This window comes from Pholis gunnellus (assembly GCF_910591455.1).
Source record: "Pholis gunnellus genome assembly, chromosome: 15".
NCBI classification, from domain to species: domain Eukaryota; kingdom Metazoa; phylum Chordata; class Actinopteri; order Perciformes; family Pholidae; genus Pholis; species Pholis gunnellus.
The window spans coordinates 3118115-3143207 of NC_136542.1; the positions used below are offsets into that span (position 1 = coordinate 3118115).

General features: G+C 43.1%; 1 protein-coding gene across 1 annotated transcript in view; it reads left to right on the top strand.

Moving 5' to 3' along the window:
- Positions 1-25093, top strand: part of atrn (attractin) — a 123039-nt gene that overhangs the window by 26060 nt on the left and 71886 nt on the right. Inside the window, exons 11-23 of the mRNA XM_079175205.1 lie at positions 2475-2559; positions 5418-5650; positions 8214-8332; positions 9330-9468; positions 9989-10170; positions 13723-13942; positions 15248-15433; positions 17471-17716; positions 18926-19063; positions 20205-20298; positions 21159-21211; positions 23289-23383; positions 24915-24993. Coding sequence (XP_079031331.1) covers positions 2475-2559; positions 5418-5650; positions 8214-8332; positions 9330-9468; positions 9989-10170; positions 13723-13942; positions 15248-15433; positions 17471-17716; positions 18926-19063; positions 20205-20298; positions 21159-21211; positions 23289-23383; positions 24915-24993 — 1869 coding nt within the window. The remainder of the gene's footprint in view (positions 1-2474; positions 2560-5417; positions 5651-8213; positions 8333-9329; positions 9469-9988; positions 10171-13722; positions 13943-15247; positions 15434-17470; positions 17717-18925; positions 19064-20204; positions 20299-21158; positions 21212-23288; positions 23384-24914; positions 24994-25093) is intronic.

Below are 25093 nucleotides of genomic sequence, written 5' to 3' on the forward strand. Positions count from 1 at the left end.
AATTAGAGTGCACAATTTAAGGGCCGTCCGCTGTCCTGACATTGGTAGATGGTGTCATAATAAATCCCCACTCTGAAGGGGGCAATGCACCACATCACCTGCAGTGCCAGCGTGTGCCACCAGAGGGCAGTGTCTACCTTTTTGAACGTGGAGCATCTCGCGGATGTCACTCTTCTTCCTCTGGGAGACCACGATGACTTGCACGGCGTTGTTCTGACTGCAGGAGATGTGCTGCACCTTGCTGGTCTGTCTTCCAGCAGCTTTGACTTTCATGCTCACATGCCGGGTCTTTTTGTTGTTGTTTGTGCTGATGACAGGTGCACGCTGTCACACACTTTGACCCAGTAAGCAGAGACTTGGAGGTTAAGACGTCTCAAGTTTTTGGTCAAATCCCTAAATCTAAATTATTTTAGATGACATTTCTATTACGAACATCATTTAAGTCATTTCAGCACTCAAAGAAAGTGTTTTTTAGTATATAATCATCTGAATTAAGAATCGTGTTTTCTTCCATGTTTCTACAGTAGCCCAGAACGGACAAACCAGACGCTGGCTCTACGAAGGGACATTTGTGTTTTGCCACGGTAGATTCAGTCGGTTGCAGAATCTGCATTCTCAACGGACGTCGCCAAATTCTACACACTGCAACTTTTAAATATAGTCACTGAAAAAGTATTTAAACAATGGGGATATCTAACCTAGATATCTAAAGCAGTGGTTCTCAGGCTGAGGACCCCAAATGAGTCCCACAATGGGTCCCAATGGGTCTTTCTCTCCACCCTTTCTTGTGAAACATAAGATACTCTCACTTTTTGGTGCATTTAAAAAAACAACCTAAGAAGACAAATTATCTCTTTAGCTGGTTGTAGTTCTTACAATGTATGTTTTACATTATGACCATAAGACCAGGAGCCAGAACAGGAACCACGGTATTCAATGGTGTTCGATCGAATCTGAACCTGATGAACCCGGTTTATCGGATCCGTCTCCTTTCAAATCCCTTTTATCCAATCTATTGACGCTTAGCTTTTTACATTCGCAGGGAAGTTCTACACATCAAGTGACGAAAGATTTCGATCTATTTTCACTGTTTTTGTTGCCTGAGCAGATAGAAACACTACAGATTTAATGACTAATGCTCAATCAATGCTCAGAACCGGCAGCTACGAGCTGAAAATGAGATAGAGCAGCATGGGGGGGGGGGGGGGTCCTAATACTGAAGGTCCTAATGCAGAATGAATAAGTCCGGAGGCTTAATATATTTATATGATAAGCACACAAGTTTAACTGGGACATTCTCCCAAGATTGACTTGATGCAATCGGCTGGATAATTTGTTCAGCTGACTGAAAACAAACAAGTACAGAGCACCATGACCAGACAACATCATTCAAGTCGTTGATAAGCAGCAGCAGCTGATGTAAGCTAAACCCAAACCCAACCCTAGAGGAAGGTGAGGAAAACCCCTGATCAGGCTGCTAGTCCATCACAAGATCAGAAGAACTTAGCAAACAGCTCTATAGTCGGTCAGGAGTTTCCATTTCTCCTTATTTTCACATCCTAAAATCAGGTGGAGGCATGGATGGTTTTAGTGGGCCTACAGGCCGCTGGCCCAGTGTCGGGTCCCTCTGGTCTTCAACAACAAAAATATCACTCAGAGTCACGTACCAACCAGGAAGAGACTTCAAGTTACCACAAAGAAACCTAAACAACTACTAAGAGACACGAAGAGACAAAAGGACCAAAGCATTGACAAAGAGAAGCAAAGCAGCTGCAAAAAGACACAACGAGACTTACGACCACAAAGAGACACATTATTATAAAGTGACACAAAACTACAAAGAGACTCAATACAACCACAAAGAGTAACTAAATGACTTCAAAGAGACACAAAGAGACTACAAAACTACAAAAAAAGGTGGCAAAGCAACAACATACAAAAACAAATATAACTACAAGAAGTACAAAACAATTACGAGATTCAACACGACCACAAAGATGCACAGAACAACAACAAAAAGCGGTTACACACAGCTGTGTGGAAGAGGTGGTGGGGGCCCTTCCATGTCGCTGCCCAACCGTCTCATCATCCTTCCGTGGGTGGAGGGAACCAAAGGGGAGCAAACACACAGATTTACAAATCGAAATGTACAAGGCTGGGAATTGAACCCACAGAGCCACCATATTTTATGGGTTTATTTCTTTTCACATGCCGAACACACACACGCCTGGCTGCGTTTTCTCTACGTGACTGTTGCTCCCGTAGCCGTCAGACCCCCTCGGTGTGTCTCGGTCAAGGGCACTTTGCCGCCGACTGACTCGCTGATTAGCGCGAGGATCTGAGCTGTTAAAGGTTCCCGTCACGTCAGCTGCACTTCCCAAGTGCTGAGAGGACGCGTGCGGCTTGATATGTGGGAGCACGTCGACACAAGCTTGACCCCTCTTTCTCTCTCCCGTGTCGTCTTTTCATTCCAGCGTGTGACGAGTGGACGGTGCTGCCTCGGCCGGACCTCTACCACGACGTCAACCGCTTCGGACACTCTGCAGTCTTCAGTGACAGGTAATCATTTACGCGGCACTCGGCTAAAAAGCTAAACAGTTTGCAGCGTGCTGCACAGAAAGGCTTTATGGGTGATGTGATAAATGTATTTATGGTGAAATGAAAACAAGATAAGATGCAAACAAAACCGAGGAATTTGGACATTTGAAAGACATTTTATTCCTCCAATAGACTTCTTTATACTTTTAATATGTCATCAAAGATATACCACACTTGGTTAAAAATAAATGGGGCAGATCTGCAGTACGTATAAATATTTCCTCAGATGTTCAGTCTTCCTCTGATTTCTCTCAGTAACCTTGTTTCCGGAGCTCATGTAAACCAGGGTGACAGGTTTCTATCTCCGCCGGGGCCCCGCTCCTATTTAATGATGCACTCGTGGCATTTTAAAGACACATCCACGTGGAATATACAAACGTGTTCAGCGTGTGTCTGCTTCTGATGTAAATATGAGCTGTAGGTCTTTCATTTTTCATCCGGATTGATTGCATTAAGTTTTACACGATGTGACTTCTCGGCTTCTCTGGTTGCTTTTTAGTTTTGTTTATTGATGATCACATCTCTACACACATGGAATAGCTTCATTTCTAAGAACAAGAATAGACGGCGAGTTTCACATGAAAGTTCTCTTTTTCTGGCCATGTTGAGAGTATAATCCAACCCACAAATGTGATGCTCCAGATACTCAACTAGCTCAAAGGAAGGCCAGTTTTATAGCTTCTCTCACCAGCAGAACTGTTTTCAAGGGTTTTCTAATCATCAATTAGTCTTCTAAGGCGATTAGAACACTGGAGTGATAGTTGCTGGAAATGGGCCTCTATACACCGATGTAGATATTTCATTAAAAACCAGACGTTTCCACCTAGAATAGTCATTAACCACATTAACAATGTATAGAGTGTATTTCTGATTAATTTAATGTTATCTTCATTGAAAGAAACAGTGCTTTTCTTTGAGAAATAAGGACATTTCTAAGTGACCCCAAACTTTTGAACGGTAGTGTATATAAAAACCACTATTTGGCGGTACAAACGATTGCTGCTGAGAAAGTAAAGCTCGTTGTCTGAAGTTATGAATTAAAGGTTTTGCCGGCAGAAGAACCACAAAGTTGAGAGCAGAACTGTGTTTTTAAAGGGTCACTTCAACGAGACTCTTCATGTAGTTTACGATGCAACAGGAGGTGACGTGTTGTGATCTTGCTCATTATTTTATATTCAACTCTTTGTTTCCACTCAGCGGACCTTGTAAATTTAATTTGTAAACTTTTTATAAAACTGAATATATAATCAAGATAGAAACTTTCCAGTTCTTGATTCATATTGTATGCGGGCAACACTCACATACCGCTTTACGTCAACTCTTCATTCTGTAAACTTTGCGGCAGCGTGGGGAGGAAAACAGGCAAAACACTTACAACCGACACAGAAGGTAGGATTGGAAAAAAAACAACTGGTTACCTTGGAGAATAATCCTTCTGTGTGTTCATACATGACATTCCTTTAATGGTCTGCGATACGAATACATTGCGATGGGAGCCGGTGCTGCGACTGGAAGGGATGACTCATCGGTAAGTGTTGTGTGCAACCGCCGGCGGAGCGAGACGCAGCCGTCCATATTAAGTTCTACATCCTGTTTGTAGAGAACGCATCAAATATTAACATGAATCACCGGCCGTGTTCCAGTCAATCCTCACTGATGACTCCTGTTCCGCAGGAGCAATTAAGAGTTTGTTCATGCAATTCCTTCATTGATCTAATTCGGATTCAATCACAGGCGCAGACTTCAGAGCTGTGATGCTGAGCTTCATTTCAAGGTTTCGTTGCTGCTTTTGAGAAGAAGGAAAAACAAACGTTTCAAAGTGCTTTACAGCGAGGCTTGAAAATAAAACGATGAAAATACATCATGTGGAGGAAAATACAGAACTGGTCACAATTAAGAAAAAAAAAAAGTACTAAAGATGTTCTAAAGACAAAGGAAACATTTTTTGGTTTGAATGTTAAAAGGAAATGATGGTTCACTTACTCAATCGTGAAGAAGTCGAACAGAAAACTGATTCCAACCCACGTTTTAGCCTCTTTGCCGTGGCCTCCGCCTGACTTTTAGAATTTATTTAGAAGTTTTTACTCTTTGCTTTTAAAGCGCTCCACAGTTTGGCTCCTATAGATTTGTCAGCGCCCATATGTACTTTTATAACTTCACCACAAACTCTCATCGTCTCGGTCGTCCTTCGTTTCTCTGCAACTTTTTTAAATGAGATATAAAGGAGGCGGCTCATTCACGCTGCCCCCCCCCCCCCCCCCCCCCTCCTCCTCCTCCTGATCCGAGCGCTCAGCAGGACGTCCAGAGCGAACAGTTTGAAGTGTGCCCTCTGTGATCCGGGTGTGGGGGGGACGGGGACAGACTTTTGATCAGACCGGTGCAAATTACTCATCCGCCCTGTCAGCCGCTTCCACCAGCACACACACACACACACACACACACACACACAGTCACAGTAATCCATGCAGCTGAACAGAGGCCAGTGGAGAGAGATGTTCAGAAATGCCCTGTGCCCAGCATCCAAACACACACACACACACACACAGCAGGGGGGATCTGTCAGGTCCGTCCTCACAGGAAGAGAGCGCTTGTTGGGGATTTAGCAGCCTTGTGAGGCAGGTTGAAGCTCAGAGAAGAGGCAGAGCACTGAGACTAAGCTTCTCCGGCTCTCTCCACACACAAAAAAAGGTGGAAGCCGGGGGAAGATAGCGGGGGTCATGAGTCGGCCGGCCTTACTTCCTGAATCCCGTACATCTTCTCACCCCCCCCTTCCCCTCCTGTAGCCCTCTTAACATCTCTCCTCTCTTGTCCCGCCGCAGCGTGATGTACGTGTTCGGCGGCTTCAACAGCCTGCTGCTCAGCGACGTCCTCGTGTACACCTCGCCCAGCTGCGCGGCCTTCTCCAGCCTGGAGTCCTGCAGCCAGGCCTGGCCGGGGATCCACTGCGTCTGGAACGGCACCCAAGGGACCTGCCTGCCCTGGGAGGGCACCGCCATCGGAGGAGAGCAGCAGCAGCTGCAGCAGCTACCAGCCTCCTGCAACACCCGATCATGTAGGTGACGCCGCCGCCGCCGCCGCTTTTTTAGAATCCCGCGCTGGTGCACGTCTGCCGTGTGAAACTAATCCCAGATTATTTTGGATGCTCGCTGTCCTTTCCCCGAGTTGCTGCAGAGCTCATCTGCATTCACAGCGCTGATGTCCGATGGCACGCATAAACCGGCAGGAGCGGCTTGTTTGTCACAGACTGCCAACGCAGTCTCGCACATCAGAGAGGGAAAATGGCAAAAGAATGTGTCACCAGGGTGTTTTTATACGTGTGTGTGTGTGTGTGTGTGTGAGAGAGACATTTTTTGAAATGTAGAAAACGTGGCCTTCGTGCATCTTTAGAAACGGTGCTGCTGTCTCTGGCGATGATGTCATTTCTGTATGTGAGAACGTGCTGAAACTGGTTCAAAGCCTCAGCTGATCGATCAGCGTTTTATGTCATTTATCAAAAGACGATGTCAAACGTTCAGCAGCTGCACGTGAGGGTCTGTTTCTTTTCTCAGTTTTAAATTGAATATATTTCTAAACTGTCAGTTGGACAAAGCAATATATTTGAAAACGTCGCCGTGGGCTCTTTAGTTGATTTTCTGAGGTTTAAACTATTAATTGATGAATTGATTCATTATTAAGCAACAGATCAATAAATAATGACGGTAGTTGTTAAAAAGTATTTGTGTTCACGCTGACTTATTACAAACAAACTACGAGGAGTGAACATGACGTTGGAGACAGACTGACGGGTAACTTGCTGATTGGACAGTTTTAGCGATTGTCGTCCTTCATCAGGAGCCACGAGGGGAATACGATTCCTGTGACTGGAATTAATGCTTCTGATGTGTATATTTATGTTCTTTTGGACTCACAGAGAAACAACTCATTACGCGATGTATTGGTCTTCCAATCATTGTCGTGTTATGAATAATGACGCGTACAAAAGCCCCTTTGTCTGCTCCAAGATGAATGGTTCAAGCGTCGGGGAGCACACGAGCGCGAGGCGTCTTGTACGGTAATGATTCAGGGCGACGGTACATGTGGGATGGCCGTCACACTTCTTAACGAACTGACAACGTACACGGCGTCGGATACAAGCGTGCTGGTGTGTTGATTTGTATGAATGAGTAATATAATGGATCTGTCAAAGGCCTTCTATGTAAGATCGATTCCTGAACAAACGTCACGTTCAGCGGATGTATTTATTTATAGCTTTGAGCTTTTTGAAAGTTGTTTTTCGCAGCACAAACGAACCCGCACCAGCGTCCGCTCGGTAGCGGATTGAGTCCGCAAAGACCCCCGACAGGAAACACAGATTTCCTGTTCAGATGTCTCCGGTGAACTGTGACGGGAGGTTCTTCTTTTACTATATTCTGACATTTTCTAAACCACATATAAAAAAAGAAATAGTCATTAAAAACAATAATGAATGTGTGATAATTGATAGCTTCAGCTGTAGTGAAATGTGCTCTAGAAGCACATTTCACTACATTCATTATTTTACACCGATTCTTGTCTTCAAAATGACTGTTCTCAGGATCTACTGGCCCTAGAGTGAGTGTGTGTGTGTGTGTGTGTGTGTGTGTGTGTGTGTGTGTGTGTGTGTGTGTGTGTGTGTGTGTGTGTGTGTGTGTGTGTGTGTGTGTGTGTGTGTGTGTGTGTGTGTGTGTAATCATCAGGGACAGCTCAGCCTCTCTTGGCTTCCTGCTGAGAATTCTCTTCTGTTTGCCATTTGTCACAAAAAAAAAAGAAACATTCCTCAGTTTCCCCTCAACGCGGCCGGTCTCATTTTCCTCTGTCAGATGGAAACTGCGCCCCGGAATATCTTTCAGCCACATTTAATAGCGGGAAGGTCCTTCCTGCCCCAGTTCCCCCCTGAAGAAACCTCACGTCCAGGAGGTGTTGAGTGATCCGCTGCTCAAACCTCACCGTGACAAATGAACAAGAACTACATAAAGTCCCTGTGCTTCCATTTCAGAGAAGTTCCATCAGTAGAAACAGTAGATCAACGTTAAACTGTGAGAATTATGAATTCTGGCAGTGGTGGAACGTAACTCAGGGGAAATGATCCACTACATTTATTAATTGTTACTTTTTAGATCAATATTTTTACACCCAAAAAACACACGATGATCGTTTTTAAATATTGTACATTGTCATCATTAAAGCTTTAATTTAATGTTTTTTTTTACAAGATCTGGTTCGTGCAGACGGTTTATTTTGAGTAAAACATTTAAATGAGATATACATTGTAAATTGATTTTGATAAAGATTTTCCAATTTTAATCTTCAATTTGGCTGCTTTTTCTGACTGAAGCGTGCCTTGCACATGATGTGTTCAAGGACAGTGTGTTTTTACAGCTTCTGGCTGCGATAAATGGTCATTTTGGCAGCGTTTTTGTAAACAAACGTTTTTAACTGTTTAAACCCGCTGGTGAGTTGTTTGCTTGGACTTATAATAGTGTTTTTAACAGTGTGATATTGTCACTTTTACCTGAATACTTCCACCACCACAGGTGTCTGCTAAATGACCGACTCTAAGAGCAAACTTCTGTTTGTGTTTCTTCACACTTGTGCAGACGCTGACGAGAGGTGTGACCAGTACACAGACTGCTACAGCTGCACTGCCAACACCAACGGCTGCCAGTGGTGTTCGAGCCAGTGTTTGTCTCAGGGAAGCAACTGCACTTCTGCCACGGTAAGAAAGCAGCCGACGATGCTAACTGACCCGCTAACTCCCAACATCGCACATCGTGTCCGCGTCTGGCAGTTTGAAATGTAAGACTTGCTGTCGTACATCGATGGGTAGTCTCTTTATCAAGTGACACTCCAGGATAGAACAGGATACATGCGTGTTCATTCCCTTATTAGAGTTTTTACACGTTATACATTGGGACAAAGATAAAGATTATATAAAGAGCTGATGAGTCTCTAACTCTGAGTCTGATTCGTCAGTCTGCGATTAAAATCACTGCTCATTTAGATGCGATATGACGGTTAATGCGTCTCCTCCGGCGCTCTAATCTGCTCTCGTCTCTAAAATATGTGATAGATACGGGTCGGTCTCTCTGACTGCAATCATTTGATAATCCGACACTTGTGACAGCGTGGCTTTCTGCTTAAATAGCTACTTTGTCGGTAAGAAAAAGAAGAGTTTTAATTTGGACGTGATAAGATTCTTTCTCGTTACGGCCACAACATTTCAATCTTTTTCAAAAATCTTACGAATCTGGAACATTTTGTTGCCTTTTCTTGGTGACGTAATAACATTTTATTTTGTGTCATATGAGTAAGCGGAGCACCGAGTGTAATGATTAGTGATAATCGAGAGTGGAAGCAGAGACACGGCACCCGTGTGTTTTGGAGTCTGAGTCCGTGACCTCCAATGTGAGAAGTGAACGGGACCACAGACGATGGCCGATTACACAAGCCACATATCCTCCGAACATACTGACACTAAAATGGAGAAATTTAACTTTGTTTGAGACCTTTTTCTGTCTCAGGAACGCACTCTGGCGAGATTTGGCAGCCAACGTTGGTAAAGGTCTTAGCTGACTAATTTATATAATGCTAAATACAGCTGTGTGAATATCTAATGCAATACAAAATAAAGTATAACTACATTAGACCATTTCATACGTCTACGTCATCTTTTCTGAGCGTCTTTGGTTTGACGCCTGTTGCTTTCTTCCCAGGGGGCCATAGGGGAGTTTGACGTCTGCCCCAAGGACAACCCCTCATACGTGTGCAACAAGAAAACCAGCTGCAAGAGCTGCGCTGTGGACCAGAACTGTCAGTGGGAACCTCGCAACCAGGAGTGCATCTCGCTGCCAGGTACGTAACTGTCTTTGGGAGGAAAAGAAGAAAAAAAAACCTGCGTGATTTCTGTAGTATTCTTACAACCTGGATGATATTTAATATAAGTGTTTAAATACATTAAAGACCATTTGAAAGACAGACGTGGGACTCTGTGGAACGCACATAAAGTGCTGTTAAGAAAGGCTTTGCAAAGTAGATATGTGTTTTTTTAAGTGGTGCTTGAATATGTCAACAGAGGCTGCCTCCCTAATGTTTTTGGGTAGTTCACAGTTTGGGAGCGTAAATGAAAAATTATATTTGTTTTTCTCAAATTTCTTCAAATCTATTGAAATTGTTTAACTTCACAAATGTTAAGAGAGGCGGCAAATAGACGCTGCATTTTTTTTCAAGGGGCGCTACGTTTTTAATTTATAGATAATTAAGGTGGATAACCAAGAGAGACAGACCCCACTGACGTTCATGTCAACTTTGCATATCAGCCTACCGACCTGTCGTGTCTCTAGTACCAACTCCTCATCGCTTCTCTCCGTTCCAGAAAACGTGTGCGGTGAAAGCTGGCACCTGGTGGGAAACTCCTGTCTGAAGTTCATCACGGCGAAGGACTCGTACGACAACGCCAAGCTGGCCTGCAGGAGCCACAACGCCGTCCTGGCCTCGCTGACCACGCAGAAGAAGGTGGACTTCGTCCTGAAGGAGCTGCAGATAATGAGCGTGGTGGTAAGTGGGAGGAAGAAGAGGAGGAGGAGGAGGAGGAGGAGGAGGAGGAGGCGGCGGCAGCAGCAGCAGCAGTCCTGGATATTAATCATCATATCAGACAAACTTAAATATATTCTCTGTGAGGAAATTGAGTCGTCACGCCAGCAGCGAGTTATCAAACACACAAAAAGAGAAAGAGAGAGAGAGAGAGAGAGAGAGAGAGAGAGAGAGAGAGAGAGAGAGAGAGCCTCTCTGTCGCGGTGAAGATGAAATATATTGTTACTGCAAGAAGATCGCAAAAACATCAAGACTGAAGAATTATATTTCATCTAAAAGAATAAAAATATACTGTACAGAGCCTCTTCTTTGAGCAGATGTTTTCATGTTGACGCCAATGAAACAAGAAAACGTAATCCAACCGGATCTGAGACACTGACTCAAGAAAGGAAACCATAAAAGTGCACAAATAAACCATCTTTATTTCTCGTGTTATCTCAAATCCCCGACTCGCCAGTCGGGTAGCTGCTCTCTTTTGAAACGTCGTCTTTTTATTTATTTATTTCTGCAGGTGAGCTCTCTTCGGATTCTTTTTGTCTGGGATTTTTTCGGACCAGTGAGCGTGAAACAAACAAATTCTTTCTCCTCGGACGTCCCTCGCGCGCTCCGTTAGAGCAGATATGCAGAAATCCATCCCAGCAATCGACTAAGTTTATCTCATCAGAGGCAGGTCCCACGTGTGCAGGTAGAGACGAGTGAATGACGGAGGAGACGCTTCAGTCTCTGCATCTCATGCGCGCACACACAGAATACAGGAGACCAGTCACGCTGCACACACGGGGGGTTTTATGACTGCAGCGTTGATCCTGCACTCTCTCCTCACGGGTTTGCTTTTAATGTTGATAATCAAGGTATCCAGTACAAGATTATATTTCACGGAACACGGAGTTTAATGTTGGCTCAAATGTAAATTGTAAATGGAAAAAGGTTGAAGAGCTTGAAGACCATTAGGGCTGGACTCTTGGGTAAAATGAACGGCTAATATATTAGCGTAACCTGTTTCAGGTTTAATGTCATTTTCATTTTATAATTTATTTAAGCAAGAGATGTGAATACCCAGCAATACGTATGCATGTTATAGATTGACCAAAAATCTATTGTAAACTATTTTAATCAGCTTTTTACAGCTTTTACAGTGCATTGAATATAAACATCACTCACTATCATAAAACCACAATGCACTATAAATATAGGTGTGTGTGTGTGTGTGTGTGTGTGTGTGTGTGTGTGTGTGTGTGTGTGTGTGTGTGTGTGTGTGTGTGTGTGTGTGTGTGTGTGTCTTTTGCATATCTCGACAGCCGATCTACTTCACCCTTCGCGGGTGTATTGCAGGGCACCCAAAGACGTGCAGTGTAGAATATGGTGCAAGTTGAATATGCGACACGTTCAGCAACTTTGAATAAACAAGCGAGCGGTGCTCTGTGCAGCAGCGGGGGCGCCGCGGACTGAATCGAGCGTGTCGTCTGCAGCGGGCCTTTACAGGCTCATTGACTGCACGTCACTGTTGCTGCCGGATAAACATCAACGTACTGAATGACCGCGCACAGACCACCAACAGGCACTGCACTAGTACACTATAATACACATCCTACAACACACATAGCACAATCCATTGTGTTTACAGTACAATTGGCTAAAAATGGGTACAACTCTGGTTTGCTTATAGCCAGCACTTAACCTTTGTTGTAAAGGATTCTCTATCTGATATTGATTTCAGTGGATAATGTCCAAATTTAGATCTACAATGTTAAAGGTATTTTATAGTGATGCTCCTCTGTTACTCCATAGCTGTCTTGTCTTTGAGTGAATCTTTAAAGAGGCTCTGAGGCTCGACTGTTAAAATGTTTAAAAGCTTATTTGAGAAAACAAAAAACTGCAAAGCTCTGAGAGCTAAGTAGATTGTGTCTTTTCAGTGTGTGACAGCGATGCCACCAGACGGGCTTTTCCTCCGTTATTTTTAGTGCCTGATTAGTCGTTAGAACTGTACTCTCGCAGTGACTTTGACACATGCGGGGTTAATACTCCTCGGTGAACTCGAGTGTACACACACACACAAAATATTCAGACAGATTCCGCTGTGATTAGGTCCCCCGACTTCAGAAAAACACGACATTTGAAGACCTCACCCTGGCTTCTATAGCGGCCTTTTTCCCACAATTTTATGTAATTTTATAAACTAAACGGTGAATCGATGAGCAGCAGATTAATGGATAATGAAAAATAAATTGTTGCCACTAATTGGCCAGAAAGGCGTCTACATAAAGGACACATTTCCTGTCCTATAATTGGATTCACAGGCGCCGTAGAACGACGTTATCCCACATTATTGGTCTAATCACGGATAAATCCTCCCAAATATTTTGACGTGCGTCTACGCTTGACTTCACTGAGGAGTGTTACACTCCTCAGTGAGTGTGTGTGTGTGGAAAAAGTACCGGTTGAGTTTCTAACGATCCGGTCTGCTCTTGAATGCAACACGGTGTCATCTCTGGCTGCAGCCCCGCTTCAGTGTGTGTGTGTGTGTCGGATCGCCCAGCGGGCACAAACACCGCCATCCCTCCTCTAAAAGCCACCCATGCAAAGAATGTAAGCCACTTACGCTCCTACATATTCCCCCGGAGCCACCACACGGGACATGTAACGGAGCTAAATAAGACAAAGATTCTCGTCTGAATCACAAAGCCTGGGCTGGAATTGGAAAGTGGTTTCCATCCATACTAATGGAATTGTGTAGATTTCCCCTGTTGGTCTAAATTCAATTCTGTTGGTCAGTTCCAGGTAATCTCTGGGCTTAAAGGTAGAGAAAGAGGTAAAAACCTAATTTCTCTGCAATAAAATGAGTTCTCAAACCGTCCAGTTGAACCCGTGCCATGCTTTGCACGTCTTCCTGCCATGTTCTATTCCAGATTGGATCAATCAATCCCAAGAAATGCAACAAAATCCCGCCGGAACAGTAATTTCGACCCACGTCCGTGAGAGATCCGGCTCTCTTTGTTTACTGCTGCCGCAGCAGCGTGGCCATTGATTGGAGATGGGACGGATAGCGGAGCTTTCCCCGAGCAAAGCGAAGTAAAGCTGCTTTTTACAGCCGCTCAGTCACTCCAGAGGGGAATTTACGTCGGCACAGATGAACTATCGCTGACATAATGCTTTCTGTTTGCGTCGCTGACATCCAGGTCACAGTTGTGATTCCGGACAACAACAAAAAAACAAAACGTAGCTATGAAAATCCGTTTTCGACATTGATTTTCACCAAATATCACATTAGTCTGCAGCTACAGAGTTCCTGGCGATGAAGTTGTCTCTCAGCCTTTTCTTTTTTTTTTTTTTTTGAAGGGTGTCACATTTTACTCAAAAAAGAAATGGACATTAAACTTTCACAACCTCTGGTCCTCTCTGCTCTGTGTAAACAGCCTGCAGTCCAGGAGTCAAAGTCAAAACTCTGCAGAGTGATGAATTATAAAGAGAACAATGAGAAGATGTTTTGACTTTGGCATCCTGTCGTTGTGTTTGCAGTACAAGGCTTCAGTGACGCCGTGGGTGGGGCTCAGGAAAATCAACGTGTCGTACTGGTGCTGGGAGGACATGTCGCCCTTCACCAACACCACCCTGCAGTGGCTCCCCGGCGAGCCGAGCGACGCCGGCTTCTGCGGCTACCTGGCTGAGCCGGCGTCCAGCGGACTGAAAGCGCAGACCTGCATCAACCCGGTGAACGGCAGCCTGTGTGAGCGGCCAGGTGGGTTCACAATACTGCACGTTAGGGGAAATATCGCTGACATAATGCTTTCTGTTTGTGTCGCTGACATCCAGGACAAAGTGATTCCTGACAAAAAAAAAAAACAGCGATCAGAATCAGTTTTCAAAAGAAAGTTCTTGGCTCCTAAGTTGTCGATCAACATTTTTTTTTAAAACTCTTTGAACCCCAATGAGCAGCAGTTTCACTCACTGCAGTGTAGAAGTCCTGAACCTCTGTGGAAACAACACAATCATGGTTAGAAGTAGGAAGAACTCAAAACCGCATAATGCCAAAAATCCTTCAAAGAGAATACATGGAAAGCATGGACTAAAAATGGAATATATATATAATCACATTATATTTGCGTTAAATAGAAATATGGAATAGTTTGTTGGTAACAATAATGTAAGCTAATAATGCAGCTATAAGATAACATACTGATTCATGTAAACTCACCTGAATACACAACCACCAAACATGCACAGGAACTGGCAGGAAAATACACGCCAGACTTTAGTTAAATAGTATAAATCTTATACAAAATCCACAGTATTGGAATCTCAAAGCATACAGACCGGGATAACGCCAGCATCAAACTAGAGTTGTGTCAAATTTACAATCTGAAATTGCTGCCATGAGTTGTTTGAGATAAATGTCAGATTACACTTTTATACAGAGACAGTCTGTCCGTACACGCAAAGGTAATGAGGCAGAACGGACCAAAGAATGCAAACACGTTAGTCTGAGACGTTGTCAATCTATTTATTCTGTGTCCCGGCCTCGTGAGACATTTAGATGCAGAACTTACTGTTTTTAAATCATCAGATCAGAGCGTTGTGAAGCTCTGCTCCCCGTTGCTTTATATTAAAGAGGCTGTCACCTGATTTTACAGACGACAACAACAACTAACCACGACTGGCTTATAGGGCACGTCTAGTTTGAAAAACGTGGTCTAAAGACTCTAAAGATATTATTAGAAATGTAGCATCCAGTGTTGTGGGAGTTTTATTCGGGATATCTTTGCTTCTGCTGCACATATTTTGACCATTCTCTTTTGAACGCGTCTCTTTCAAATCGTCCCAACAATTCAGCGATGCACGTCCATAAAGTTGGAGTACCTCTCTAACTGCAGATGTAACTGCTGCCAGCTGCTCTCACACTGTGTGTGTTGCACAGATACAAGCAGTGGATGGTGATTTTACACTGTTTAAATTGAATTGTGATTTGTATGCTGCTCTCTGGATAAAGTCACATTCATACTCCAAAGGGCTCGTTGCAATAACGTCTTGCAAATTGTTTCCCCAGCCAACCACAGCGCCAAGCAGTGCCGGACGTCGTGCGCCATGAGAGCCACCTGCAGCGAATGCACCAGCAGCAGCTCGGAGTGCATGTGGTGCAGCAACATGAAGCAGTGCGTGGACTCCAACGCCTACGTGGCCTCCTTCCCCTTCGGACAGTGCATGGAGTGGTACACCATGAACAGTTGTCCACGTAAGACGTCTCGCTCTCATATACTCATTTACAGCTTTAATACGACAATCACCGGGAGTCCAGACACCAATATATGCAGGCTGTGAATATAGATGCTGAATATTATTTCCCATTATTGCATAAATAATGAATTTTATGTCATCCAGTCTCTTTCATTAAAGGGTGCAGAGTGAAAATAGAGACTGAAATTAAAACCCCTCCAAACATTTATTAGAACACAGAAATAATAATAAATAAAATAAACTCTGCGGCTAGACGCTGTAGAGAGGAAGGACACTGAGTGCATCTTTATTAATAGTAAAGTTGTTCCTTTATAATTGATGGAAGGAGTTCATTGAGAACGAGGACTTTATGATGAGACAACTGTTGTAATGTTCCTCTAAGAGTTGTCTTTTAAAGAAACACGAGGGAAAATAGTGACAGTGTTCAAGTAGTACACCTAATAATTCATTTATCTTTTAGCCAGTGCAAAACTATGGAAGAGCATTAGGGCCAGGCATAAGAAGAAGAAGAAGAAAAAAAAAAGGTGGAATTTACATTTTCTTAAAATATTTTTATATTTTTTGGGGTAAAAATTCTGAAAATTAAGTCGAAATGTTGAAAATTAAGTTGACATTTTTAGAATAAAGTTAAAATGTCGAGAATAAATTTGAACTTTCAGTATTTGCGATGATTTATTCTACGTCTATTCACAACATTTTTACTTTATTCTAAAAATGTCAACTTCATTTTCAACATTTTGACTTCATTTTCAGAATTTTTACCCCAAAAAGTCGTTCTCCTTTTCCCCCCCCCATATGCTCGGCATTAATTCTGAAAGTTCAGCTTTAGCATTTCGACTCAATTCTCTAAATGCTAAATAAAGAATCTTCCTCCTACGTCATTCCTTATGCCTGGCACTGATACTACTACATACAAAACAGTTCATCATGGAAACATATCTTCATATGTGGAAGATAAAGTTTGAATAATAAATAAATATTTACTTGGTTTGAAACTAAGCTTTTCTTTTAAGGACATTCCTGTAATTAGTCCCAAATTACAGGAAACCTCCCGGGAAATTAGGGCCCAGTAAAATGAGGCATCGTGCTGTACATCTCCTGGATTGTCGTTAGTAATCTATAATATGTTTCCATCAGCTGACTTGGCTCATTGATGACGTCATACCTCGGTGTAACAACCTTTCTGCAGCATCGGCATATCTTGAGTGGAAACCCATTGATTATACTTTAAGTGTGCACAAACCTTACCATGTGTTTCTTATGCCAGTTACCCAAATCTATTCCATACAAATCGCTGTTGCTGCCGTAGAAAAACAAGTTTGCAAAAAGGCTCTCTCTGTCTGACACGTGAACATGATGCAGCTTTCTACTTAAACCTCCGATTCGACTGCACGCACAACAATTCACCAGTCGTTTATGGAGGGAGGAGAAGCTCGAGCGCACATCTGAAGTCCGCTCACGTGCAGTTAATTTACTCCGCCACTTGAGCATATGTAGCGATCTTAATCAGACTTTAAAGAAAAGACCCTAAAATGGGCAACATTTTAAATCACTGTGGCTCTCTGGAGCGCAGCGTCTTTTTAAATGTTTGGGGTGTTTTTAACCGTCATTTAGCCCGAGCGCATTAAACCGCCGGCCCCTGCAGTCGATGAGATGGGGATTAATAATCTGGTTCCATAGTTTTGATAATTTAGTCTCCGGCTGGTGCTTTGTTTTGTGTACGGCGCAGAAGAGAACAATTTTCATTTATTTAACCTGGCAGGTCAATTAAATACAAGTTGTTGCTTACAGCCATTTGCAGGGAAAGCCCTCGAGGGCGGAGAGTTAGGAATTTAAATACGGGCGAAGGATCAGGAATGAGCTAGATTAACTGTTGAGCCTTGTAGAGGTGTTGTGGGTGTTATTAATTTAAACTTCGGGACCTTATTTACAAACGTACTCCCCACTAATGCTGTAGGGCAATCGTTTCTGAACGGAACCCTTTTAGTTTCTTGACATTTACAGATATCTTTGGTTGTCGTGTGCTCTGCTGCAGCGGAGAACTGCTCCGGCTACAGGACGTGCGGTCAGTGTCTGGACCAGCCCGGCTGCGGTTGGTGCACCGACCCCAGCAACACGGGCAGAGGGCAGTGCATCGAGGGCTCGTACCGCGGGCCCTTCCAGACCTCGGTCCCGGCCCCGTCCACCCTGCCCGGCCTGCCCGCCAGCCCGCAGCCCGCCCTCAACGCCAGCATGTGCCCCAGCGAGGCCAAGTACAACTGGTCCTTCATCCACTGCCCAGGTAACCGTTCATCAGCACTCACTTCTGTAAAAGTCTTAAAGGGAAATCGGTTCACTTGTCATTTGGACGAACAAAGGTTTAATTTTTTATGATATCCTTCTGATATACATGGTAACGACTCAACAAAGCCCTGAAGCCCCAAACATAACTAAACCAAATAAACAACGTATAGAATATCAAAGGCACATGGGAGATGGAGCTGAGAACAACTACATCCCATAATGGTTTGAACCAGAGCTTCAAAGGTATTTTCCCCCACATAAGAGCATTTATTGGATCGGATATTGTACACTGAACACGTCCCAAAAGAAGGATTTATATCTGTGTAGATAAAAAAAGTGTAGAAATGGTCATTTATATAATCAATAAATTAAATTAAGTAAAGGTTTGACTAACAACATACTTTGTAAATATCAATCGGATCATGTTTTGTTCAGATGTTTTAAGTCTTATTCATGAAACTCTAACAGAAAGTCGTGGTAGCAGTAGTCGGCCTGCTTATAGAATGAAACGTCAAAGCTGACCTTTTAGTTTTGAATGTGTGGACTACAGATGACACTGCAGGTGAAAGATAAATACATTGCGTCATCAAAGGAAAGGAATGGATCAACTCTATGTATGGACATAATAAAGCAGCAGAGGCCGAGACATCCTTGACTTTATGGCTCCAAAAAACTGTATCTTCAACTTCCTGAATGCAACTGAAGAGCGTCCGTCTTCCCTCTGAACGCCCGTCTCTTTTAGGCTCCACATGTCCAGTTTGTGATGTCGCCTTTCTGTCTAAACAGGCTCCAAACTTAACAACATACAACCGGTTTCTCAGGCTGAACTCCTCCATGTATATAATCATAAAACTACTCATAAAAAAACTGACTATAATATCTGAAAAAGTTCTGTTTATCCCGTTCATTACAATCCAAACTAACAGAAGTAGATGCCAATGACCTGCAGTTGTTATTGTGACTTCTCTCACGTCGACAGACCCGTGCAGTAAACCTGGCAGTCATAGAGAAAATCAAAGTAACGCTGTTTGTCACACGAGGACTTCATGTGCAGCACCGACAGACACTTCAGATCCCAGACTTCATTTCACTTTCCTCTACTTGCATATTAACATCCATTTTCATTCGTGTTTGGGGCCTGGGGCTGTTTATTCAAAACATTCCAGTGATGTTCATGCAGTATGGGGCTTTGTTTACTCTCCGACAGCCTGTCAGTGCAACGGTCACAGCCAGTGTGTCAACGAGAGCATGTGCGAGAAGTGCGAGGACCTGACAACCGGCCGACACTGCGAGAGCTGCATCTCCGGCTTCTACGGAGATCCGACCAACGGGGGCAGCTGCCAGCGTGAGTATCCGCTCCGTCCGACCACTAAATAAAGCAGCCCGGTCCGCGCACGGCTTCGTTTAACTCGTCAGAGTTTTTTTTACCATTTTATGTCTGCTGACTTTTTTCTGATCCCTGGCTGCGCGGTGAAGCGTTAATAAACATTAAAGATGTGTTCTCTGCGGCTCTGCAGCCAATGCTGACAGTCGGTCAATCAGAAAACAAGTCAATCGTCCATTCCTTCAACAGCTTAATTGAGCTTACCAATATAAACACAGCCACTCGACGTTTTTCTCTTTTTGTCGCGATGCTCTAATTCCATGTGTCCCTTTGGAATATATGTATATTTATATTTACTTAGTTCTACATCAGTGACAGCCATACACCAGCCTCTCTGCATGTCTTCAACTTGTCAGTATTATGCACTCGTTGTTTATGCTTCTTATTTCTGCGACGCATCCCCCCCCCCCGGGACATTAAAGACATGTTTTACTTGACATCTAATCGTGTCGTTCTTTACATCAGTTTGACTCAGGAGGCGTTAATGAGCAAAAAGTGCACAAAAAGAAGATGAAATCCTAATATGGCTTGTTGTTCCACCAGCTGTCCCCCCACGTTATTTCACAGACTTCCTACATCATGTGCAGCTGTTTATACCGAGAGGCTCGGTGATCGTTAATGCAAAGGACGGCTAACATTGACATTTATACAGGTGTGATGGTCCTCAAAATCACCAAACGTAATGGGACATTTGGCATCTGTTCACGGACACAAAAAGTGTCTCTTGGGTCACCTCGGATGGGTCGGGAGCCAGAGCTCCTGTGGGAGAAGCAGCTCTGAAACTAAACTTCTGCGTTTATTCCCTTCTTGTCCTTTCCTTGGAGAACGAGACACTTGACCCCTATGAAAACATTCAGGAAAAGCCATCGAACTTTTCATAACTGTGTCAAACTTCATGTAAGACAGCAAAAGCTAGTATTTAGTAAAGAAAAGTACTTTTGAACTGATCAAATGTGATCTAATATACAAGGAACTTGTGGACAAAAGTAGTGTTTCTAAGCACCAGAGTCAACGTCATTGAATGTGTATTAATAACAACGGGGTGGTATTTCTTCACTTACTGATGCACTTAAAGTTTGATGTCTCGTGTCTTTTTGTTCAGCCTGCAAGTGTAACGGCCACGCCAGCATGTGCAACCCCAACAACGGCAAGTGCTTCTGCACCACAAAGGGCATCAAAGGAGACCGCTGCCACCTGTGAGTCTGTCCTGCAAATGTTTTTAACCCTCTGAACCTCGAGCAGTTTCACGGATGTTTGGTTGTTGTTGTTGTTTTTTTGCTCAAATTACATTTTACCTGCTGTTGCCTCCTTTTTTCTCTGCAATATACATTCTAGAACCCGGACATTCTGATGTAGCATTCCAAAATTAAAGCCCTTCAGTATCTCATTGGATTGTGCGGTTCAGAGGAGTTTTTATAAACTCTGGAACTTTACTTGTGTTTTTACACGAGCCTCTAGGCTGCCTAAACTTGTGTTCTGTGTGAACTTCATTGAAATAAATTTGTATTTGCACACGTTTTAAAAAAAAAAACTCAACACTTTTTGTTATGTGCCAAAAAAACCAAACAAACCCCACTTTAAATTCAAGGATTTTTGATTAGAAAACGTACATTTACAAAAACTTTTCAGCGATCATGCTAATATGTTTTAAGACTCAGTACCTCTCTTCTTCTGGCATCCAGTAATAACAGCTGTTCATTAGTGCTAGCAGCACTAATCTTAGCTCTGGCCTTCATTACCATAGGGCTTCCCAAAACCCATTAAAAACTTGAGATACAAGTTTCACAAACCATCAGCATGAAGATGAGGCTACTTCTTGCTGTCGGTGATGTCTGTCAGCTTCACTCTCTTTCTCCTTTATCTGCTTTTCTTTGTGACTGAAGGAGAAGACTAACACCTCTCCCACTTTGTGTTTTATCAGCAATTAAATCTAATCCTAATTTGCCTTTTTTCCTCCCCCCCCTCTCTCTCTCTCTTCTTTTCTCCCTTGTTTGCCGTCTTCCCCCTCCTTTTACACCTCGTTTCCCTTCACCTGTCGTCCGCCTCCTTCTTTCAGGTGTGAAGTCGAGAATCGCTACCAAGGCAACCCCCTCAAAGGAACGTGCTACTGTAAGTGGAAATCCAATTATCGACTTCAGTGTGTGTGTGTGTGTGTGTGTGTGTGTGTGTGTGTGTGTGTGTGTGTGTGTGTGTGTGTGTGTGTGTGTGTGTGTGTGTGTGTGTCGGTCACATTACGTTAACCACTGAGGCCTTCCTCTTCCCAAAACTTGTTCAGGTCGATGCCAAGACGGTTACACGACTCCTGAATCAAAGTAGGTCTCAAGTAGTTTGATGTTTTTAAAAAGGAAAAAGAAACAGCCCCGAGGAGGTACAGCATTTCTTAAAACAAGTCGACGGTGAAAAGAATCGAACGTGAGACGCACATGAAAGTGTTTTTGCCGAAGAATGCAGCGAAGCTTTTTGAAGGGCCGTCTCTCTCTTTCCTTCCCCGCTGCGATGACAGAGACTGCAGCGCTCCGCTGCAGATTAGGCTGCTGTCATTATTGTTCCTGTCAACTGTGATTACGTGCTGCAGAATATGATAATGTAGACACCGTGGGATTTTAACTCACTCTGTCCTCCGCGGTACAGAAACACTTATTCCTCATTATTTTATAATTTAATAATGTTTTTTGAAGAGTACAGAAGGAGCTATAAATAATGGTCGACCCGGCGGAGTCGACAGAAACACAAAGCTGTCGAACTAAATGGGTCAACTCGCGTCGTCCGATGCTGTTTAGTCGCCCGCTTTTCATTTTAATTAATTACATATTTATGTTTAGCACTGACACGATTCCATGACTAATCAGTCGATTGTCAGAAAATGAATCAACAGCAAGTTTTAAATCTTGGATTGTTTCAACATCTCAGATAAAAGGATTTGCAGTGTTGCTATATCTTTTAGATCAACATATAAATAATCAACAGCAACTTGAGCTGAACTTAAAACTCCGAACACTCTCTGGGTCCGGCTCGGTCCAATGTGAAGTCTCTGCCGCTTATCTCTGTTTTTTTTAAATTACTAGTGCAGTTCCTGTTTGCCAGGTTGCTGGGCCGGTGGTATCGCTGCTTGCAGCTTTTCACAAGAACCACTAATCCAGACAACTTCACACACTCGACCCCGCGCTTCCTCCGAGTCCTTCGCGATGCACCCACCGAGTACGGGGTCGATCGGATCAACGATTGTCGAGAAAATCAAAGCACAGACGGAGAGACGCTCCCTCCATCTCAGGTCGATTGTAAATCGAGTTTTTGGGGGATTTTGACTGTTGGTCGGATGAAACGAGACTGTTGATGACTCAGCGCTCCGGGATCCTGTTGAAACCAACATTCAATATTAGCTTCTCCTGCTTTTTAGATCTTTAATGTAAATGATCAGTTCCCATAAATATTATAAGAAATTTAGTATTTCACAGATTTAGTATTTTTATATTTTTCCATTATTTTTTTTATCTTTTGATCTCGACTTTCATGAGGCTGCCTCTTGAATTCTGATACTTACTGTTACTGATCAAACGATCAATCAATAGAAAAAATTCATCATCAGTTGCAAGTAAACTGTTTAAATTGTGTTTAATGGAGAACCCCAAACAAAGAGCAGGAGACAGGAAGAGACCTGAACCGGTGCAGACGTGTTCACACTACATCTCTCGTGTAATTCTGGTAAATCTTTGTTTTTGCAGTATTGTGAATATTGTTGAACGTCAACCTGTGACAGCAATAACAAACACTCGCTTGGTTAAAACGTGTCTTGGTGGCAGCTGTTACTTTTTTCCCACATTTATTCGAACCCGCGTGAGAAGATTTCACGAGAGGCTGGAATAAAAAGCGGACAGAACAGTTTGAAACGAGTGGAAATCATTTTGGGTCGAGTTTGACTTTTTACACATCATCATGGTCGTCGTGACGGTGATTCTCCAGCTGTTGTTTAATGCCGGCTCGCTCACAGCCTCGTGACCTTCATCACAGACGCAGTAAAATGTAAAAAGTCAATCAATTTCCAAAAAAGAAAAAAATGAAAAAGGATTCTGGGTCATTTTGTGCCCCGAGCGCCGTGTGAAAACATGTTCTTGTGTGACTTTCAAACTAATCGAGCTCTTCTTCTTTCTTTTCTAATCCCCTCCACGCTCTCCCACGCTTCAAACAGACACGCTCCTCATCGACTACCAGTTCACCTTCAGCCTGTCGCAGGAGGACGACCGCTACTACACCGCCATCAACTTCGTGGCCACACCTGAGGAGGTACGTCTCCGACAGCGAAACGCCCCGCCGTCACAGCAGCTGTCACTTTTATTGGGATTAAAGATTGCAAAGCCCCGGTACAGGATGGGCGACGATGATTTTCTCTCGCCTCCACGCTGCTCCTGGTGTTTCTGCATCAATTTAGTGATGCCAATAACAGAGATTATGACATAGTAGTATGAATAAGAAAGTCTAAAGAGAGGCCGGTGCACAAGAACTAATATAAAATGTTGCTGTCCTGTAAACTAAATATACAAAAGGACAACTGCAAGAGGATTTTTAATGGTTTATTTAACTGGAGTACACTCAGAAAGTCCCAATCTACATACACAATAATCACGAGCTCCACATTAAACACGGCGCTTAGAAAGTGGCAGAGAGATTTTAATTTCAGTGTAAAATCAAGCAGCGACCGTACTGATGGGATTACTTCCCCTGTTGGCGCCGTTACAACCCAGTTAAAAGAATATAAACGTTAACAACGAACTATTAAGTTATATTACAGTATATCAACGTAGTATCTTTATTAAGATGGTAAAGTACCATCGAGACTGCGATCTCATTTTTACAGTACATAAAAAGCTATAACCACATAATTAAACTTCACATTTTTATTAGAATATAACAAGCTACTAAAGAACAGTCATTTACAATATAGCACTGGCAACAAAAAAAAGCACGACTTATAATAATATAAGAATAAGTTATGGCGAAATAATATAAAGAGAAAATAATTAAATAAATGATTCAACTACACTCATCACACAGATGTTTTTCCTGTAAATGGAAGCTGGTCCGGTCCTGTTTACGCGGCTGCAGCATCTGGAGCCCAAACTGCAACACGAGGATCTGATTAAATATTGCAGATAGTAAAAAGAAGTAAAAAGAACAAGTATGAGATTAAGGGCTGTAATCCCGTTGTGCTTTTTAAGTCACACGAAATAGCATTTTGATTACGTGTCGCTTCTGTGACTTTATGTATATTATCCTGTAGAAACGTTACTCACCTCAAACCTCCTGCGTGAGGATGTTCAGCAGGTATTTAGTGAAGCCAGGATGCTGCAGAATTAGTCTAAACAACAATGTATAAATTATACAAATGTAATAATAACAAATATTCGGAGCATCTTTACTCGGTCATCTCTAAAATGTATTTAAATGATAATTAACAAACGCTGCCTGTCAGCCGGTAAAGTAAACATCTCGACACCCACTTGACGTTATCACAGCAGATATCGCTGAACAGTCTTTTTATGCATATCATTTTCATCATCGACTCCCGTTCAAACATTCGTTTTGCTAATGCAGCTTCCATTAGCAGTGCAAACTGTTTGCACAGCTGCAAACTGGTGTCGGGGGGGGGGGGCTCTGCATTTACTGTAAAGCAAAGAGGCCTTTTGATCCAGAAACACATTTCGTACATGTTTTTAGAATTCTGACTCATCCTTCTCCTCTGCACATTAATATGATGGACCATAATATTACTGATGATGATGATGATGAAGGCCTGCTCTCTGTTCTCCCTCCTCAGCCAAACCGGGATCTAGACATGTTCATAAACGCCTCAAAGAACTTCAACCTGAACATCACCTGGGCCTCCAGCTTCACCGGTAGGTCTCTGCACATCACCCAAGACAATGACAACGCAACAGAAAGTCGATCAGCCCCAGTTTTTGATAAATAAACAATCATTCATCGAGCAAAAAAACA